The following is a 19,204-nucleotide window of genomic DNA, read 5'->3' as shown; positions in this document are numbered from 1 at the left end:
TACAGTGATAACAGTGATATCGCTGGGACTGGTAGAAGGTAGGGGCCAAGCCTCTGCTGCTGGTGGCATCTATAGAGCAGGTCTGATTGGTCACTGAGATTGAGTTGGTAGAGTAATGATTTCCAGACAGAAAGGGGTGACTGTCAGGGTTGGGCTTTAAATAGAGGATTATGGTTCTAGGTAAGATTACCCAGGATAATAAAGGCTAAGTAAGATCTAGCTGTTGAGAGGGCATATAACTAGAGTGAAGTGGAAGGCTCCTGTTAGAAAAAAATTGGAAGTAATGAGATCAGCAGTGTTGGTGAGAAGTATGACAATACTTGCTTCTGGCTTTACTTTTTTTCCAAAAACATTTCCCTATCCAGTGCTACAAATTGCAATAAAGATAGTATCAACCCTGTCTTTTAGTGCTTATATCACTCCTTTGGTGGTAACACCAGAGCTCTACAAAATTTGTTTTGGATGTAGAAGATAGCCCTGAAATTTAAAAAATAAAGACACTGTTGTTAAGCATTAGGCACCATAATGTTTGTGTTATAGCAACCTGGAGCTGGAATTTGTTGAGCCTCAAATTGTTCATTATGATGCAATATGTGTTACTTCAAAGGAATCATGATATAACACATAAACAACTACTCTTGGAGTCAGAAAGATGTGGGTTGAAGTCCAGCCTCTGACAAATGCTTCCTACCTGAACCTGACATTTCACTTTATCTCTCAAGACTCCAGGCAACCCTCTAAGATGATAAGCTACACTAGCAGAAGTTTCTCATGGGGAGCTCCCTATAACAATATTTTTTTAGTAGTAATAGTAGTAGTAGTAGTAGTAGTAGTAGTAGTAGTAGTAGTTCAGTCTTTTCAGTCATGTCCAACTCTTTGTGATCCCATTTGGGGATGTCATTTCTTGTTCTAGATACTGGAGTGGTTTGCCATTTCTTTCTCTAGTTCATTTTACAGATGAGGAAACTGAGACAGATGGTTAAGTGACTTTTCCAGGGTCACTCAGCTAGTAAGTGTCTGAGGGAAGATTTTATCCCACATCTTCCCGACTCCAGGCCCCCAGTTGTACCCACTGCTCCATCTAGTTGCCCCCTCTATAACAAGTTAACAATCAAATAAAAATGTTCATCCTAATGGCCTAAATGGATCAACATATTTCTTTAAGTACTTAGGTTAATACCCAGCAGACATCAAGGAGATTAGAATTACACAGATTCCAATATATTTTGAGATTATTAAGGTTTGCCACAGCTTCAACGCGGTAGATGGACTTGGCATCCTTATTGAAGTATACCTCCAGCACAGTCACAATCACAGGCCATTAAAGCTAGAAAGGACCTTGGCCTATCAACCCACTCTTTATCTTCCAGATTTAAAACAAACACAGAGAGAGACAGAGACAGAGAGAGACACACATAGAGAGAGACAGAGACAGAGACAGAGAGAGAACCCCAGAAAAGGTAAATAATGTCCCAAGGCTAGTTAATGTTAGAGAATCATCTCCAGATTTTTTTATCCCATCCTTTTTCAGCTATACTCACTGTTTCTCCTTTCGTCCCACTAATAGTAGAAGAAGTAGTTGTAAAAAGGTTCGCAATGGGGGATGGAAGGCAGAGAGAGTGATGATTAATTAAGCAGATATAGAAATAAATGCTACCTTGAGAGATTTCTCTCTGATTGTTTCTAATTATACCAAGTAAACCAAAATGGTCTCTACTTTGATTTAACATCAGAATTGCTTACAGATTTTTTTTCCAACAACAGCAAGTGGTATTTTGGTCACAGAAGAAAAGTTTGGGTGCTGGATTGCTTTTGAATTATGTGTATAACATGACCTTTCTTTAAATTTTACTGATTTATACTTGGTTAAGCCACCATTTTGTCCTCCTGGAGTTAGTTTCATTCCAATGCTTGAAAATGTCATCTGATGTAATAAGGACATGATTAACCACCTGCATCTGAGAAGTGTTCAGAGCAAGCAGTGTGTGAGAGAAGAGGTGCAGCCGTTTTCTTTGGTTACAAAAAACATCACCAACAGATAAAGAAGGAAAGGCAAAGAAGAGAAACCAGTATTTGCAAGATAAGAGAAGCTTAAAGTAAATCCATTTTCCCTTGTCTTTCCCATCTGTAGTGTGAACTTCTTGAGCACTTGCTGTCTTTTAAATCACATTCTCCTGGACATTTCAATAGAAGTAGTAGGTAGAGGTGAGACCCCTGTAATAAGGACTCTCCACCTCTGTGCTGCTTTGCCAATAAGCCTGTTTGTCAAAAAGTTTAGGAGTGCATATAATGATTGATTTAGAGCTATAAAGGATTACTGAGATAGTAATTCTGTTCTTTTCTTACCATACTTACCATTAAGAGTTATTCTTGTGAGGCTACCACACCCTTCAGGAGTCATATAATCATTAATTCAGAGCTGGAAGAGGCCTTATACATCATCATGTAATCCAACCCATTAATTTTACAGATGAGGAAACTGAGGGCAAGAAAGGTGAAATGACATCCTCAGGGTAACTAGTGGAAGATCCGAATTCAAACCAAATCTCTCGCTCTTTCAATATTGGCTTAACTGCATGAAGAGACCACTTAAAGACCTTCATGACAGCCAAAGTCTTCCCCTCTGTTCTTCCCCTTATCCTGAGTGGATATTGGAAGGAGAGAATAGAAGAAAATATTTAACACGTTTAACATACAGTAGAATATAAAAGGAAAAGCCTGGACAATTTGGGGTCTGACTACCCTCTACTATAATACTCTCTTAGTCAGTTCTATTTTGATTTTGAAATGATATGGGATTGTAAAATAGGATGTTGTGAAATGTCTCCTAACACAGAACAGTAAGGTGGAAAGAGTGCTGAACTTGGAGTCACAGGACTTGATTTCAAATCCAACATGGCTGTTTACTGCCTGTAGACCCTCGAGCAAGTCATTGAATCTCTCCAAGTCTCATTTTCTTTTATGTAAAATGACTGGGATTGGGTCTATGAACTTATGTCTTAAGTTTTTTCTCTCTTTTGATAGCTAAATAACTTAACAAACATCCTTCATTTAGAAGTGTGGCATTTAAGAAGGTTGAGGGACATAATTTTGGGGATTTTATAAGTAATGCCCGCATTTTCAATGAAAGAGCCAGTGGCACTCTTGGTTGGCAAAGGCCATCATGGTGGTGCTCAGGGCTTGTATACCTTTGGAAGAAGGGTATTCCTGAGGGTGCCAATCAACTCTGATTGGTTAAAAATTAATGAGAGAATGAATATTACAGTGAGAGGTTGGACCTGAGCCTTAATTATATCATTTACTTCTAAGTTACCCCCAGCCTTGTGCAATCTAGTCAAAGAATGTATCCCCCACCCAAGCCTAAACAGAAGGGAGTTTCACCTTAAATTAGAAGTCTGATCTAGTTGGGTGGAGTAGCAATACTCAGAATGAGGAGGATTTTAATCCTATGTCCCAACAGCCCTGTCCTAGAGAGAGGAAATGGGACAGGGGAAGCAAGCTGGAGTCCCCTCAATTTTAATAATTGACTATTAACATGAGAAATACTCATTTCTCTCAGAAGGAACAACTGGGAGGGGAATATTGTACTCAAACCTGTGTTCTATTCATTAGCCTTTCTTTCCTTCAAAAACATTTCAAAAGTATTTGTTAAAATAACCAAAATAAGATTCATGTCAAAGATGGAGGATAGAGTTTAAATGCAGTCAGAAAGGAGAATGTTGATTAATGATAATCAGGCCAAAAGTAAGCCACAGATGCTTCTACTTGGTGTCAAAGATGCTGCCTAAGCATGAATAAATGCTTGTAGGAATTGCAGGATAAAAGCTAAATACCAAGTAAATGACCCTCCTTTCTGTCTGCTGCTAGCTCATGTCCTGGGTAGAGAGACCTATTTTCCTTCAAGACTGGAAGTATCAGCTCAGCCCAACTCCCAAGAAATTGTTCCCTCTGGCAGAAAGAGGGAGGCCCTTCATCAAAGTAGAATGAACCACTGCTGTCAGGCTGCTCAACAGCACTGTAACTTGCTAAATTGTTCTGTCTCATGGAAACCAGAAGTGGAAATAAGATAGGTTCCTTGGCACCCCCCAAGCTCTCCCTTCGTGGAGCCTTCAATGTTTCCCTTTCAACAAGCTTAGAATAGTGGTAGCTTGGAGTTGGCCACACCCTTAACAAACAACCCCGGAAGTACAGGGACATAAGAAGTACAGATGTTATTACATATGGCACCCAGGAGAAGCTTCCATTTATCTAGTTGTATCAAATTTTTTAAATGGGAGGTTAGAAGAGGATCACCTACAGCAACCAGGGAACTCTGGAAAATATAGCTCTGTCTTTCTTTTTTTGGTACAAACCTGTGATTTTGTCAGTGTAGGGAACTCCCAGAGTGGAAATTCTGACCACCAGTGAAGACCAACAAAACTATAATTGTTAGTCTTAATTGCCTGGAGTACTTGGTCAATAAGCATCAAGCATTTACTATATGCCAAGCACTTTTGAAGAGATAAAAATACTAAGAAAGGCAAAAGCATAGTTCCTGCCCTAAAGGAGTTTGCGTTCTAGTGGAAGAGACATTATGAAAATAATTATGTGCATAAAACATATATACAGTGTAAATGGAAAGTAATCGCAGATGGAATGGATTTGGGAGAGAGAAAGGAAGAGGGAAGGGCAAGGCTTCCGGTAGAATGTAGGATCTAGGTCTTAAAACCCAACAGGAAGAGCATTCCAGGCTTAGGGATGCCAGTGCATATACACTAAGTCAGGAAATGGAGTATTGTATATGCAGAACAAAAAAAATCAGTATCTTCGGATCATAAAGTACACAGAGAGCAATAAACTGTAAGAAGACTGAAAATGTAGAAATGGTCTAGGTTATGAAGAACTTGAAAAATCATTCAGAGAATTTTTTATTCTGGAGGTAATTCAGAACCACTAGATTTTATAGAGAAGTTAAATGATTTTCTAAAGGTCACACAGGTGTCATCATCAGAGATGCTAGCTCAGCTCTGGTCTTCCTGAATGCAAGGCCAGAAATCCACCCACCATACTGCATTCCCTTTCTTGTGTGAAATAAAAGCCCCCAAAAGCAAAATGTTGCATCTTAAAACATAGGTGTAGATGAAATTCATTTTCTTGCCATTTTAAGTGGATGGTACTTTTTTATTTTAGTAAATCTTATTTCTCCTCTTGGATGTTATTGCTGTGACAAGAAGCTTATTCTTAAAAAAAAGGCAATGATTTGTGAAGAACACACTTGCAAAAACCACATAGCTAATATATGTGCAATAACAAAAAGGACATGCAGATGATTAGAAGAGTGAAAGTCACACCCCAAATATATAGTCTGTAGGGGGGACCACATTACTGTCGAATCAGAATAATCCTTAATGGGATTTGATGCTTCATGGTGGCTAGTGAGGGTCTGGTCTCTCACCTTTTGAATTTCTCCTGTGGAATCTCTCTTCGCACTCTGATTTTTTTGTTGTTAAATACACAGTGGGACAGTTTCTAATATCTTTCAAAAGGTGTGAAATGAGAGTGGAGGGAATTCTCACTTCACTTCAAAGTTAAATTTTGTGAAGTTTAAATGTTACCAAACAGGAGTGAGGAAAGAGTTTAATTCCTTTAGGAATTAAATATTAGGTGAGTACTAGGGTGTTTTCCCCTCTTACTGTGGTTCATTCATTTTATATTAGCTGATGGTAGCACTCAGGTATTCTCAATTATATAGAGTTAAGTGTCTTTTGCAGTTAATCAAGCAAACACATATTGAATGCTTGGTGTCCAATGCTATTTGGTAAATGCCACAGATAAAGGACCTTAGAGTTGAATGAAGTAGACAACATATCCATAAACAAATACATGCATGGTACACAGACAGTAAATGTAAGTAACTTTAGAAAGGCTGTAGAATTGGGGGCATGGGAGAGAATAGAAGGCCTCCTGCAGAAAGTGACATTTGAGAACAAATGGATGAGGAGGAGAACTAGCAACTCCGGTGTGAGGGCCTACCAAGTGCTTTTCAGGGCTGCCTATCCACCTTTTCTGTCCACTCAACTCTAACTTATGGCTCCAAGAAGGAAGATTCATTTGTGGCAAAAGAGAAATCAGCGGAAGAGGAAAAGCATCAATGAATCCTCAGGTTCTTTTTTTTAAATAGTATGCTAAAAATGACATTAACAAAAGTACTCTTTCCTCCAAATTTTGAGGTATTACATGACAATTGTAAGTATGGTTTACTGTTTGAGAAGGATGTTGGAAGACTGAGAAGGTAAAGTGGATTGAAATCAGTAATAAAACTGCATTTCCTCCACACCAAATGTACTTGAAATTTATTCTCATGCATCTGTACATAAATGTCCTTCTGTTTCAGAAACGATAAATACCCATAAACCTCCCATAATGTTTGGCAGAGGTGAAATGTTAGATTGGTTCCTTTAGAATCAATTCATTACTTGGTTAGTGCATCTTCCAGTCTGAATTTTAAAGCCTTTGTTCTTTGTCTGGAGTCCCTTAGGTTGTGAAAAGGTCAGAATGCAACATGTTTCAAAGCGGCTGTACCCCGGGTGGCTGCCAGACTGTGGGGGATAATTACTTTCAAAAGCCAGATTATGCCAATATCCACTCACTCCCTGACATTAGCATCGCACACAACACCATGCTGTGGCAGTTCAAACTTTTCCTTCTTTTTTCATCTCACTTAATCTTTAAAGGTGGTGAAATCCTCAACAAGTTTGATTCTTGGTGTGCAATCCTTTTTCCCCCTTTGATTTGACTACAAAAGGACAATTTCATCTGAAAAATGGAATCTTGGTCCTTGACAATTTTTAAAAGTCTTTAATATCTGCGTGTTTCTTCTTTTATACACTGGTAATTTATTAATTCTTTGACGTCTGAAAAGATCTTTACCTACTAGTGGAAAAAGTTATCAATGCATTATTAAATCAAAGAGAAATTTTTAAAAAAGGAGGTGCCTTTGAGATTTCTTCCTCTTACATAATTTGGGAATCATTTAGTAATAGTCTGCTCCTGTTTGTTCTAATGAACATCATTATATTCAACCATAAATATTTAAGTAACTCCCCTATGCAAAGCAGCATGTTAAGCTGTATACAAGTATCTGTGTGTATACACACGCACACACATACACATATATATATGTACATATATACATATATGTATATATATATATGGCCAAAAACATTACCTTGTATACTCGTGACAAGTATATTACATATACAAACAAAAAAGCACAAAGCAATCCAAGGAGGGAGATAGCACTCACAACTCAAAAGACCCTGAAAAACTTCACAAAAGTCATGAAACCAGAGCTGAGTCTTAAAGGAAGAAAAATGAAAATAAGTAATAAGTGCCATCCTCAAGTGGGAGATGACTGGTACCAATGCAGAGACAGGAAAGAGAATGTTGAATTTGGAGAACAGATGATAGATCAGTGGACCAGAGTGGATAAACTGGGGAGCAATGTGAAATAAGTCTGCAGAAGTCATTTGGAACACATTTATGGAGGGTCTGAAATGCCAAGCTAAAAGGATCGCGTTTTCTTCTAGAGATATTTTGAGCAAGAGAGTGATGTGGTCAGAATTATGCTGTAGGGGAATTGTTTTAGCACTTATTTGAAAGGCTGATAGGAGAGGGACCAAGATCAGGAAAAATTGGGAACATATTGTAATAACAGTCCAGGCAGTGGAGGTGAAAAGTTCCAGAGTTAGGGTGGTACTCATGTGAGTAGAGAGAAGGGAATGGTTATGAAAGAAGTTGTAGGAGTAGAATTGACACTGTTTGGTCACTCATTAGATGTATGTTGAGGAAGAGAGGAGAGCCAGGGATGAGCTGATGAGCTTGAGCTTATGAATCTGCCTAACCAAGGTAGTAAAAATGGGAAATGGGAAAGTTCAGAGAAAATGCGAGTTTAAGGGGGAAAGTAACAAGCTCTGTTTTGAACATTTGCATTTGAGATATTGAGGGATATTCAGATAGAGATGTTCAGGAGATAGTTGGCAATAAAGGACTAAAATTGAGGAGAGGAATTAGAAATAGCAATGTAGATTTGAGGCTGGATCACTGCCTTGTTCTGTCAGAGGAGCTTGCATAGCTCAATGAAATGATGAGCTATGCTGTGCAGAGTTACCCAAAACAGACAGATCAAAGTAGAGAGTTCTGACAAAAGGTGATCCACTGGAGAAGGAAATGGCACACTACTCCAGTAACTGCCAAGAAAACCACATGGATAGAATTAAAATGATAAAGGATATGACACCAGTAGATGAACCCCTCAGGTAGGAAAGTGTCCAACACACTACTGGGGAAAAGTGGAGAGCAACTACAAGTACCTCCAGTACTAATACAGCAACTGGCCAAAAGGAAGCTTGGCTACAGATGCCTCTGGTGATAAAAGGAGAGTTCAGTGCTATAAAGATCAGTATTGTATAGAAACTTGGAATGTAAGATCTACGAACACAGCTAAACTGGGCATGGTCAAACAGGAGATGGAAAGATTAAACATCAACATCTTGGGTATCAGTAAACAAATGGATGGGAATGGGTGAATTTAATTCAGGTGATCACTACATGTACTGCTATAAACAAGAATCCCTTAGAAAAAAATGGAGAGGCTCTCATAGTTAGTAAAAGGGTGAGAAAAGTAGTATTGGAATAAAATCTCAAAAATGACAAAATTAAATCTATTTGAATTCAAAGCAACAATATCACATTCAACATCATAGTAATACAAGTCCGTGCTCCAAACACTGATGTCAAAGAGGCCAGAGTTGATTAGTTCTATGAAGACTTACAACATCTTCTAGAAATAATGCCCCCTCCCCCCAAAAAAGATGTCACAGTTATCATGGGGGATTAGAATGCTAAAGTAGGAAATCAAAAAGATAATTGGGATAGCAGTTAATTTTGGCTTTGGGGCACAAAATGAAACAGGGCAGAGACTGAGTTTTGTGAAACATAACTCTGGTTATAGCAAGCACTCTTTTTCAACAACCCAAAAGGCAACTCTACACATGGTCATCACTAGATGGTTAATATCAAAATCAAATTGATTATATACTTTGCAGCCAAAGTTGGAGACGCGCTGTGCAGTCAGTTAAGACAAGATTTAGTGCTGAGTATAGCTCAGATCATGCGCTTCTTGTTGCAAAATTTTGACTAACTAAAGTAGGGGAAACCATCAGACCATGTGGTATAACCTAAATAACATTCCTTATGAATATGAAGTGGAAGTGACGAATAGATTTAAGAGATTAGATCTGGTACATGGAGTGTCTGAAGGACTATGGATAGAGGTTCACAGCATTGTACAGGAGGCAGCAACAAAAAACATCCCAAAGAAAAAGAAGATTAAGAAAGTAAAATGGTGGCCTGATAAGGCTTTACAAATACCTGAGGAAAGAAGGAAAGGGAAAGGGAAAGATATGCCTGACTGAATGCAGAATTTCAGAGAATAGCAAGGAAAGATGAGGTTTTCTTAAATGGGCAATGCAAATATATACACATATGTGTATACATATATATATATATATATATATATATATATGAAAACAGTAGAATGGGAAAGACAAGAGATACCTTCAAAACATTTAGAGATATCATAAGAATGTTTCATGGAAAAGTGGGCATGATAAAAAAAGTGGTAGGGATTTACCAGAAGTAGAAAAAATTAATAAGAAGTGGCAAGAATGCACAGAAGAGCTAGACAAGAAAGTTCTTAACATCACCAGTACATCTTAGAGAATGAAGTCATGTTGGCCTTAGAATACACTGTTAACAATAAGGCTAGTGAAGGTGATGGAATACCACCTGAAGTTTTTGAACTCCTAAAAGATGATGCTGTTAAAGTGCTGCACTAAATTTGCCAGCAAATTTGGAAAACTCTATAGTAGCCCTTGAATTGGAAAAGATCAGTTTGCATTCTAATCCTAAAGAAGGATAATGCCAAAAAATATTCAAATTACCAAACAATTGCGCTCATTTCACATGCCAGCTAGGTTAGGCTTAAGATTCTACAAGCTAGGCTTCAGCAATATGTGAACTGAGTTAGGCTGGTTTTCAAAGAGGCAGAGGAACTAGAGATGAAATTGCCAACTTCTTCTGGATTTTAGAGAAAGCAAGAGAGTTCCAGAAAAAAAAATTCTACTGCTTCACTGACTACACTAAAACCTTTTCCTGTGTGGGATCAAAACAAAACATGGTAAGTCTTCAAAGAGATTACAGTACTAGACAAGCATCCTTGTCTCCTGAGGAACCTGTATGCAGGTCAAGGAGCAACAGTTAGTACCAAACATGGAACAGTTGATTGTTGTAAGATTGGAAAAGGAGTATGAGAAGGCTATATATTGTCACCTTATTTAATCAACTTAAATGCACAGTATATCATGCAAAATGCCAGGCTGGATGAAGCAAAAGCCATAATTAAGGTTGCTGGGAGAAAAAGGAACCATTTCAGATATGTAGGTGATACCACTCTGATGGCAAAAAGTAAAGCAGAATTAAGAAGCCTCTTGATGAAGGTGAAAGAGGAAAGTGTAAAAGCTGGCTTGAAGCTAAACTTCAAAAAAAAAAAACTAAGATCTTACCAACTTTTCCATCACTTCCTAGCAAGTAGAGGGAGAAGAACTGGAAGCAATATCAAATTTTATATTCTTGGGTTTAAAGATGACCGCAGATGGTGACTGCAGCCATGAAATTAAAAGAATCTTGCTCCTTGGAAGGAAAGCTTTGTCAAATCTGGATAGCATACTAGAAAGCAGAGACATGACATTGCTAATAAAGGTCTAGATAGACAAAAATTTGTTTTGTTTTGTTTTTCCAGTAGCAATGTATGGCTGTGAAAATTGGATTGTAAGGAAAGCTGGGTAGCACAGAATCAACACTTTCAAAGTGTGGTTCTGGGGGAAACTTTTGAGAGTTCTTTTGCCAGCAAGGAGATCAAATCATTAGTACTTAAAATTAATTTGGAGTATTAACTGGAATGTCAAATGCTGAAGCTTAAATACTTTGGCCACATAATGAGAAGACAGGATTCATTGGAAAAGACTCTGATGTTTTTCTCTTTTTTTTTAGAGGGGGGAAGGCAGGGCAATTGGGGTTAAGTGACTTGCCCAAGATGACACAGGTAGAAAGTATGTCATGTCTGAGGCCAGATTTGAACTCAGGTCCTCCTGACTCCAGGACCAGTGCTCTACTCACTGCACCACCTAGCTGCCCCTAAAGACCCTGAGGTTAGGAAAGATTGAAGTCAAAAGGGAAAAGGAATGGCAGAGGATGTGACAGATAAATTGTGACATAGAAGCAATGGACATGAACTTGGACAGACTTTGAGAGATAATGGAGGATAGAAAGGCCTGGCATGCTGTAGTCCATGGATGGGGTTTTGAAGAATTGAACATGACTCAATGATTGAATAGCAACTGAAAAAAGTGAATTTGAGAGTCTTCTGCTTAGAGAAGATATCTGAAACCACTGGAATTGATGAGATGACTGAGGGAAAGAAACATAGAGAATGAAGAAAATGTCCAGGCACACATAAGCTAGGGATTTATTATCATTGTTTTTTTTTAAAATGGCATTTTTTTTTCATTTGGAGCTAAATTTCTCTTCGCTGCTGAGCTTTATTTCATGGTTGAACCCCCAAAAAAAACAAATTAAAAAAAACCAGAGCCTAACAGCCAAGTTGTGCTAGTAGATAACATCATCTGATTCTGAGTTTTGGTCCTGAAACCATAGTGTCTGTGAATAGGACACATGCATACAGACATTTCCTGTAATGAAAATCACAGGAGGGAAGTTTGATTTGTGTCATATAATTGTATAAGTAATCTCAATCCATTACCTTACAATCTGGAGCAGTTTCCAATTTATACATCCACCTTTTTTTTTCTTACACTTTATTCATATAATGGCTTTGTTATAAAATATGTTTTTCTGGGCCCTGGAGGCTTTTCTGATCTATCGTAATACATAAGGGCTGCCTGACATTTTGCAGTATTGCATCTCTGATGCTCCTGATGAGTGGGACTAAAAGCAACAAGGTCTTTTATGGTTCTCCCACTGTCATTCTCCATTTCAGCAGGGCAAGATGTAAAGGGGGAAATTGATGGTGCTAGAACATGAATTTCAATCATGTGAAAAGACAAGAAGATGAGAGGCAAAATGGAATGTAGTAGAAAGAACAATGGCCTGGTCCTCAGGAGACCTGCGAATCTAGTTCCATCTCTGACATTTACTAGCTGTGTAACCTTGAACATGTCACTTCCTAGTCTTTGGTTTTCTCATCAGTAAAATCAGAGCGGGAGAGAGGATGTGCACACAGTGATCTCCTATTTCCCTTTTTCTAGCTTCCACTTAACATTTTGTGATTCCGTGACTCTAAGAGATAGATAGAAAAGGGGAAGCCAGTAAAAAAAAAGAGAAAGGAAATCTAAAGGCTGGGAGTCTAAAGGACTGTTGTAAATTGCTATTTATTGCCATGTTTGTGATCCTGTTGAAGGTAATGGCTCACATCTGTGGACAATGACAGGCAATTTTCAGAGGTAAATCTTAGTCTCCAAATTATAAAGGACCTTCGAGGTCATCTTGTCCAATGTCCATTCCTGAAGCATGAATCTCCTGTGAAATTCATTTCAAGTGGTCATTCAGCCTCTACCTGAAGAACTCTAGCGACAGGGAATTTATTATCTCCTTAAGCAGCTATTTCCACTTTAACACAGTTCTAATTATGTGGATGTGCTTCCATATAGAGAGCTAAAATCTGGCTCTCTATAGTTTTATCATATTGGTCCTAGTGCTGCCCTCAGTGGCCAGGTAAGGTAAGGCCTAAAATCTATTCCAGAATAACCCTTCTAACATCTGAAGGCAAAAATCCTACCTACCCTAAATCTTCTCCTCTCTGTGTGAAACACCTCCACTTCCTTCAGTTGATCTTCACATTATCCATTATTTCCAGTCCCCTGTCCATCTTCCTTTGGATGCACTCTTGCTTGTCAGCATCCCTCCTAAAATTTGTCCCCTGAAATTGAACATTACACCTACAGAACTGTTTTTTTTATTTAAGGAAGGTGACAATAATGTTTCCTGTTATCTGTTCAATAAAGAAATGCTGAGCATTCTGAAAGACATAAATAACCACAAAGCCAAGGAAAATCTGCATAATGAAGCTAGATAGTGACATCTCATGTGTGCGCAGCTTCTCTGGCATTGGGAGGAAAGTTGAGATCCCACACTGTTATAGATTTGCTGTCTATTTCCTCCTGTCTTTCATTTAACTTTTCCTATAAGAATTTGGATGCTGTACCATTTGGTACGTATATGTTTGGTATTGATATTATTTCATTATCTCTTATACCTTTTAGCAAGATGTCTTTTCCTACCTTACCTCTTTTAATTAGATCTATTTTTGCTTTTGTTTTGTCTGAGATTTGAATGCTACCCCTCCCTGCTTTTTTTTACTTCAGCTAAAACATAATAGATTATGCTCTAGCCCCTTAGTTTTGCTCTATGTGTCTCTCTGCTTCAAGTGTATTTTTTGTAAAGAACATATTGTAAGATTCTGGCTATTAATGTACTCTACTCTCCACTTCTCTTTTATGGGTGAGTTCATCCTATTCACATTCACAACTATGATTACCAACCACGTATTTCCCTCCATCCTGTTTCCCCTGTTTATCCTTCTCTTCCTCTCCATTTTCACCCTCTCTCCTCAAAAGTATTTTGCTTCTGACCACCACCTCCCACAATATACCCTCAACTTTATCATCTTCTCCCTTCTTTTATCTCCCTCCCCTCCTACTTCCTTGTAGGGTAAGATAGATTTCTATACACAATTGAATGTGCAATGTTATTCTCTCTTTCAGCCAATTCTGATGAGAGTAAGATTCAAGCATTGCCAGCTACCACCACACTTCTTCCCCTCTTCTGAAAAAAAGCTCTTTCATGCCTCTTTTTTGTGAGATGATTTACCCCTGATTCTACCTCTCCCTTCCCCCTTCTCTCAGTACATCCTTCTTTCTCACCCCTTAATTTTTTTTTTGTTTTTTAATGTCATCCCAACATAGTCAACTCACACCCATGTCTTCTTTCCATATATACTCCTTCTAACTGCCTTAATAATGATGATGTCCTTAGGAGGACAAATATCATCTTCTCATTTAAGAATGTAAACAGTTTAACTTTAACCTTGTGGAATCCCTTATGACTTCTCTTTCCTATGTACCTTTTTATGCTTCTCTTGACTCTTGTATTTGAAAGTCAGATTTTCTATTCATCTCTGGTCTTTTTATCAGGAATGTCTGAAAGTCATGTATTTCATTAAATTTTTCCATTTTTCCATTTTTCATTCCATTTTTCCCCCAGAGGATTATACACTTTGCAGGATAGTTGATTCATGGTTGTAATCCTAGCTTCTTTGCCCTCTGGAATATCATATTCCAAACCCTCTGCTCCTTTAATGTAGAAGTTGCTAAATCCTGTATTATCCTGACTATGGTTCCACAATATTTGAATTGTTTCTTTCTGGTTATTTGCAATATTTTTCTCCTTGACCTGAGAGTTCTGAAATTTGGCTATAATATTCTGAGTGTTTTTATTTTGGGATCTTCTTCAGGAGGTGATTGGTGGATTCTTTCAATTTCTATTTTACCCTCTGATTCTAGGATATCAGGGAAGTTATTCTTTATAATTTCTTGGAATGTGATGTCTAAGCTTGTTTTTTAATTGTGGCTTTCAGGTACCAATGATTCTCAAATTACCCCTTCTTGATCTATTTTCAATTTCAGTTGTTTTCCAATGAGATATTTCACATTTTCTTCTATTTTTTCATTCTTTTGATTTTGTGTTATTGTTTCTTGGTGCCTCATGGAGTTATTAGCTTCCATTTGGCCAATTCTAATTTTTAAAGATTTTTTTCTTCAGTAAATTTTTGTACATCTTTTTTCCATTTTTGGTGCTTTCTTTACCAAGTTGTTGACTCTTTTTTCCATTATTTTCTTGTATCACTTTCATTTCCAATCCCAATCTATATCTTTTATTTGATTTTTAAAATCTTTTGGGGGTTCTTCCTAAATTCTATTGGGGCCTGAGAACAATTCACATTTTTCTTTGAAGTTTTAGATGTAGGAATTTTGACTTTGTTGTCCTTTTTTGAGTTTGTGTTTTGATCTTCCCCATCACCAAGGTAATTTTCTATGGTCAGGTTCTCTTTTCTGTTGTTTGATAATTTTCCAGCCTCTTTCTCAACTTTTAATTTTATGTTAAAGTTGAGTTCATCTCCTGGGGTGGAGGGGACATTGTCCCAAGCTTCAGGTTTTCTGAGCTGCTGTTTTCAGAACTAGTTCTGGGGGTCTATAAATTTTCCAAGGTGATATGATCTCAGGAGAGGCATAGTCACTACTTTCCCGGCCTGTGCTATGATCTGTGAGCAAACTGAAGGACTCTTTTCCACCCTGGACTGTGACCAAGGTCTCTGCTCTCCTGTGTCTATGAACTCTAGTGTGCTAGTGCTCTTCCTTACCTTAGGACTACAACCTAGGCCTACTTCCTGGATCCATATATAGGCAATGCAACAGAATCCTATCCCCAACTCCAGTAAAAGGGTTCCCTAACCACTTAACTAACCATCTACTGTCTGTGGACTGAGAGTTCCAGAAGTTACTCCTCTGATTCAGTTGTCCCCAAAGCCTATTGATGACTTTCCAGGGTATATCGTGTACTGGAATGCATTCCATTGTCACTACCTTTACTATTGACACTGTAACTCATCTTGAAATGGAAAATTGTTTAATTCCATCCTTTTGTTGGTTCCTCCAGAATTCATTTTGTGACATTATTTTGAAGTTGTTTGGAGAGGAATTTAGGAGAGCTCAGGTGAGTCCCTGTTTTTACACCACCACCTTGGCTCCACCTAGGAAGTAGGCATATAATGTTTACACATATAAGTAAATACAATATAATTTAAAGGATAGAAGAGAGAACAAATAACTAGAAGAATCAATCAGTTAATATGCATTTATTAAGCACCTGCTCTGTTCCAGACACAATGCTAAGCAGTGGGGATATGTAGAAAGTCAAAAGACAGTCCCTGCACTGAAGGAGAGTGTAATCTTATGGGGGAGGCAACATGCACAAACAAGTGATATATAGGATAAATAGGAGATGATCATGAGAGAGAGAATTAGAATCAAGAGAGATCAGGAAGGGCTTTCAGTGGGTGAGTTGGATTTTAGATGAAACTTGAAGGAAGTTAGCAAACAGAGAAGAGGAGGGAGAGCATTCCAGACCAGGGAGACAGTTTGTGAAAATACCCAAAGCAAAGAGATGGAGTATCTTGTTTGAGGAATAGCAAGGATCAGAGAGACTTCCTATCAGAGGTGGCACCTTAGTTCACTCTTGAAGGAAGCTAAGGATTCTAATAGGCAGAGGTGATAAGGGAAAGGATTCTAGGCATATGTAGTATTCCGTGCAAAGGCATGAAGAACTTGGAAGAAACCTGAAAGTAAAATGACTTTCTAAAGGTCATATTTCTATGTGCTCACAAGGAACAGTTGCCTTGATTTCCAGTATCTTGAGCAAGTTACAGCATCTTAAAAGTTATCCAGATTGACATGAATAAGGTTTCTTTAGAGGGTAAGGACTGTTTTTCTCCCTTTCTTTGTATGCCCAGCACCTAGCACAGAACCTAGCACATAGTATAAGAACTTCAGCACTGGTTGATCATACTTTTAATGTTCTCATAAAGCACTCTGCTATCTTTGCCAAGAAAACCCCAAATGGGGTCACAAAGAGTCAGATGCAACTAAAATAACTGAAAACAACGGAACCCTAAAACTCTAATATATTCAATGCTCTGTTTATGATTATTGTTGCTATTTTTATTGAGTTTAACTTCGAACCCTAAAACACATAGCTTGGTTTAGACATGAGTAATATTAGTGATTAGAGTATTTTTTTAAGGTTTTAGGGAGGCAATTTTAAAAGGTCACCATGCAAATCTGAGTCTATTTGTAGAGAACCCTTCATCAATAAAAAGAAATTACTTCCTTCCTTAAACATTTTTTTGGCAATCAGGTTAAGTAATAACAGTTTTGTTCATCTCTAAAGACTGGTTTTATGGAATAGGCTAAACTCACTGATCCGTGCCAGACAAACTCCTCCCACCAGAGCTGGATCGTTCGCTATTATAAGTCCCTAGTTCCAGGCACACAAAATAACACAAAATTAGCATCATGTTTCACAGTTGTTTCCAAATTCCCTTTTAAAGAACATGTAATAAGGCACATGATCAGTTTTAAACTATTTTAACCATTTCACCTTAAGCTATCTAGAAGAAGCAGTAGCCAAGTTGAATATGGCTGCTTCTTGAGATTCTGTATGAAATGTGGAAAGGATCCTGTCTGCCCAAACTGGATAAAACATTATAAATGTTATACACTTGGACCCTCACCCCTGATGAATCCTTGGCTATTGGTTCTTCTGCTAGACCTGCTCTGCCACCACATACCATAGATTGGGGTTCTTCACCTGGGGTCCACAGAGTCACAAAGCGTCCATGGATAAATTTCAAGGCTGCCACAAATTTGGATGAAAAAGAAATCACAGCTCTCTCCCCGCCCCTTGCCATCTTTATTGCCGTATACATCGACCTAGGATCATACACCTTCTGTCAGTTACCTTGTGTCAGTGAGTGGGAAAACAGTAGCAACTGAATAGCAAAGAAACTATGGCCTTGAAACAGATTTCCAGCAACAAGTGCTTTGAGGGGTTTCAGAAAGTGTATGAGCATGACAGTGTGGAACTAAAATGCAAAATGAAATTTGAAATCTACTTGCCACCAAAGGCAGAAACTGGAAAATGTCCTGTACTTTATTGGCTGTCTGGTTTAACTTGCACAGAACAAAATTTTATCACAAAAGCTGGTTATCACCAAGCTGCAGCAGAACATGGCCTCATTGTCGTTGCACCAGATACCAGTCCACGTGGCTGTAATATTAAAGGAGAAGATGATAGCTGGGACTTTGGTACTGGTGCTGGTTTTTATGTGAATGCCACCCAAGAACCTTGGAAAACCAACTATAGGATGTACTCTTATGTAATAGATGAGCTGCCCAAGCTGATAAATGCCAATTTTCCAGCTGACCCAGAGAAGATATCTATTTTTGGCCGTTCTATGGGAGGCCATGGAGCTCTGATTTGTGCTCTGAAGAATCCTGGAAAATACAAATCTGTGTCAGCATTCTCTCCAATCTGCAATGCAGTCCTCTGTCCTTGGGGGAAAAAGGCCTTCAGTGGATATTTAGGATCAGATCAAAGTAAGTGGGAGGCATATGATGCTACTCATCTTGTGAAGTCTTATCCAGATTCTCAGTTGGACATATTAATCGATCAAGGCAAAGATGACCAGTTCCTTAAAGATGGGCAGTTACTTCCTGACAATTTTATAGCTGCCTGTGCAGAACGGAAAATTCCAGTTGTTTTTCGATTGCAAGAGGGATATGATCATAACTACTACTTCATTGCAACTTTTATTAATGATCACATCAGACATCATGCAAAATACTTGAACGCATAAAGCTGCATATACAAGCAATCTCACAATTATAAAAGTTACCATGTAAACTGAACTCTTGAAAAGATAGAATTACACATGAAAAATTACTGCCTATGAACATTCACTTATGATTTTTATCAAAGGCTTGCCACCTTATGAATAAATATATAATAAAATCAAGCAATCTGATTCCTTTTTGTTCCTTGTAGGTGCCCTGGTAGAAGATATGTCATAACCTATGGGCAGTTTGAAATCCTTGTAAAATTAAGTTTAAATGATCACAGATTATGTAAATGATCACAGTTGACTGTAAAGAATACAGTGATTCAGATGTATTTGGGGATGGTAAAATTTGTTGGTCATTGAGTGTATGAGTTCTTAGAGAACTACATTATGGGATTATATCTAAGTAAATGAATAAAGAGACTTAATGCAAAAAAAAAGAAAGAAAAAGAAATCACATCTTTATTTTCACTAACTTTTCATTTCCTTTGTGTTTTATTTTTATTTTCTATGTATTTTATTTTGTGCATTTAAGACCATTGTTTTGAGAAGGGCTTCCATAGGTTTCACCAGCCTGCCAAAGGGGTCCATGACACAGTAAATGATGGTTGGGTTGTATTTGAGTGGCTCATC

The 19,204-nt window shown here is 38.0% G+C and overlaps 1 protein-coding gene and 1 pseudogene across 1 annotated transcript; both read left to right on the top strand.

The window, feature by feature from the left end:
- The first annotated feature begins 9,206 nt into the window (after nt 1-9,206).
- On the top strand, nt 9,207-10,303 carry LOC118850958 (annotated as a pseudogene).
- A 7,322-nt stretch (nt 10,304-17,625) lies between these two features.
- Nucleotides 17,626-18,907, top strand: LOC118850539 (S-formylglutathione hydrolase-like). The gene has a single exon (XM_036760003.1). The coding sequence runs from the start codon at nt 17,741-17,743 to the stop codon at nt 18,587-18,589; it is 849 nt and encodes a 282-aa protein (XP_036615898.1). The 5' UTR covers nt 17,626-17,740; the 3' UTR covers nt 18,590-18,907.
- Nucleotides 18,908-19,204: the final 297 nt, after the last annotated feature.

This window comes from Trichosurus vulpecula, chromosome 5, assembly GCF_011100635.1.
Source record: "Trichosurus vulpecula isolate mTriVul1 chromosome 5, mTriVul1.pri, whole genome shotgun sequence".
Classification (NCBI taxonomy): domain Eukaryota; kingdom Metazoa; phylum Chordata; class Mammalia; order Diprotodontia; family Phalangeridae; genus Trichosurus; species Trichosurus vulpecula.
This window is presented reverse-complemented; position numbering and strand designations above follow the sequence as displayed.

Excerpts from the sequence above, each read along its gene's own strand:
- LOC118850539 (XM_036760003.1), top strand. The coding sequence starts at position 17,741 with ATGGCCTTGAAACAGATTTCCAGCAACAAGTGCTTTGAGGGGTTTCAG.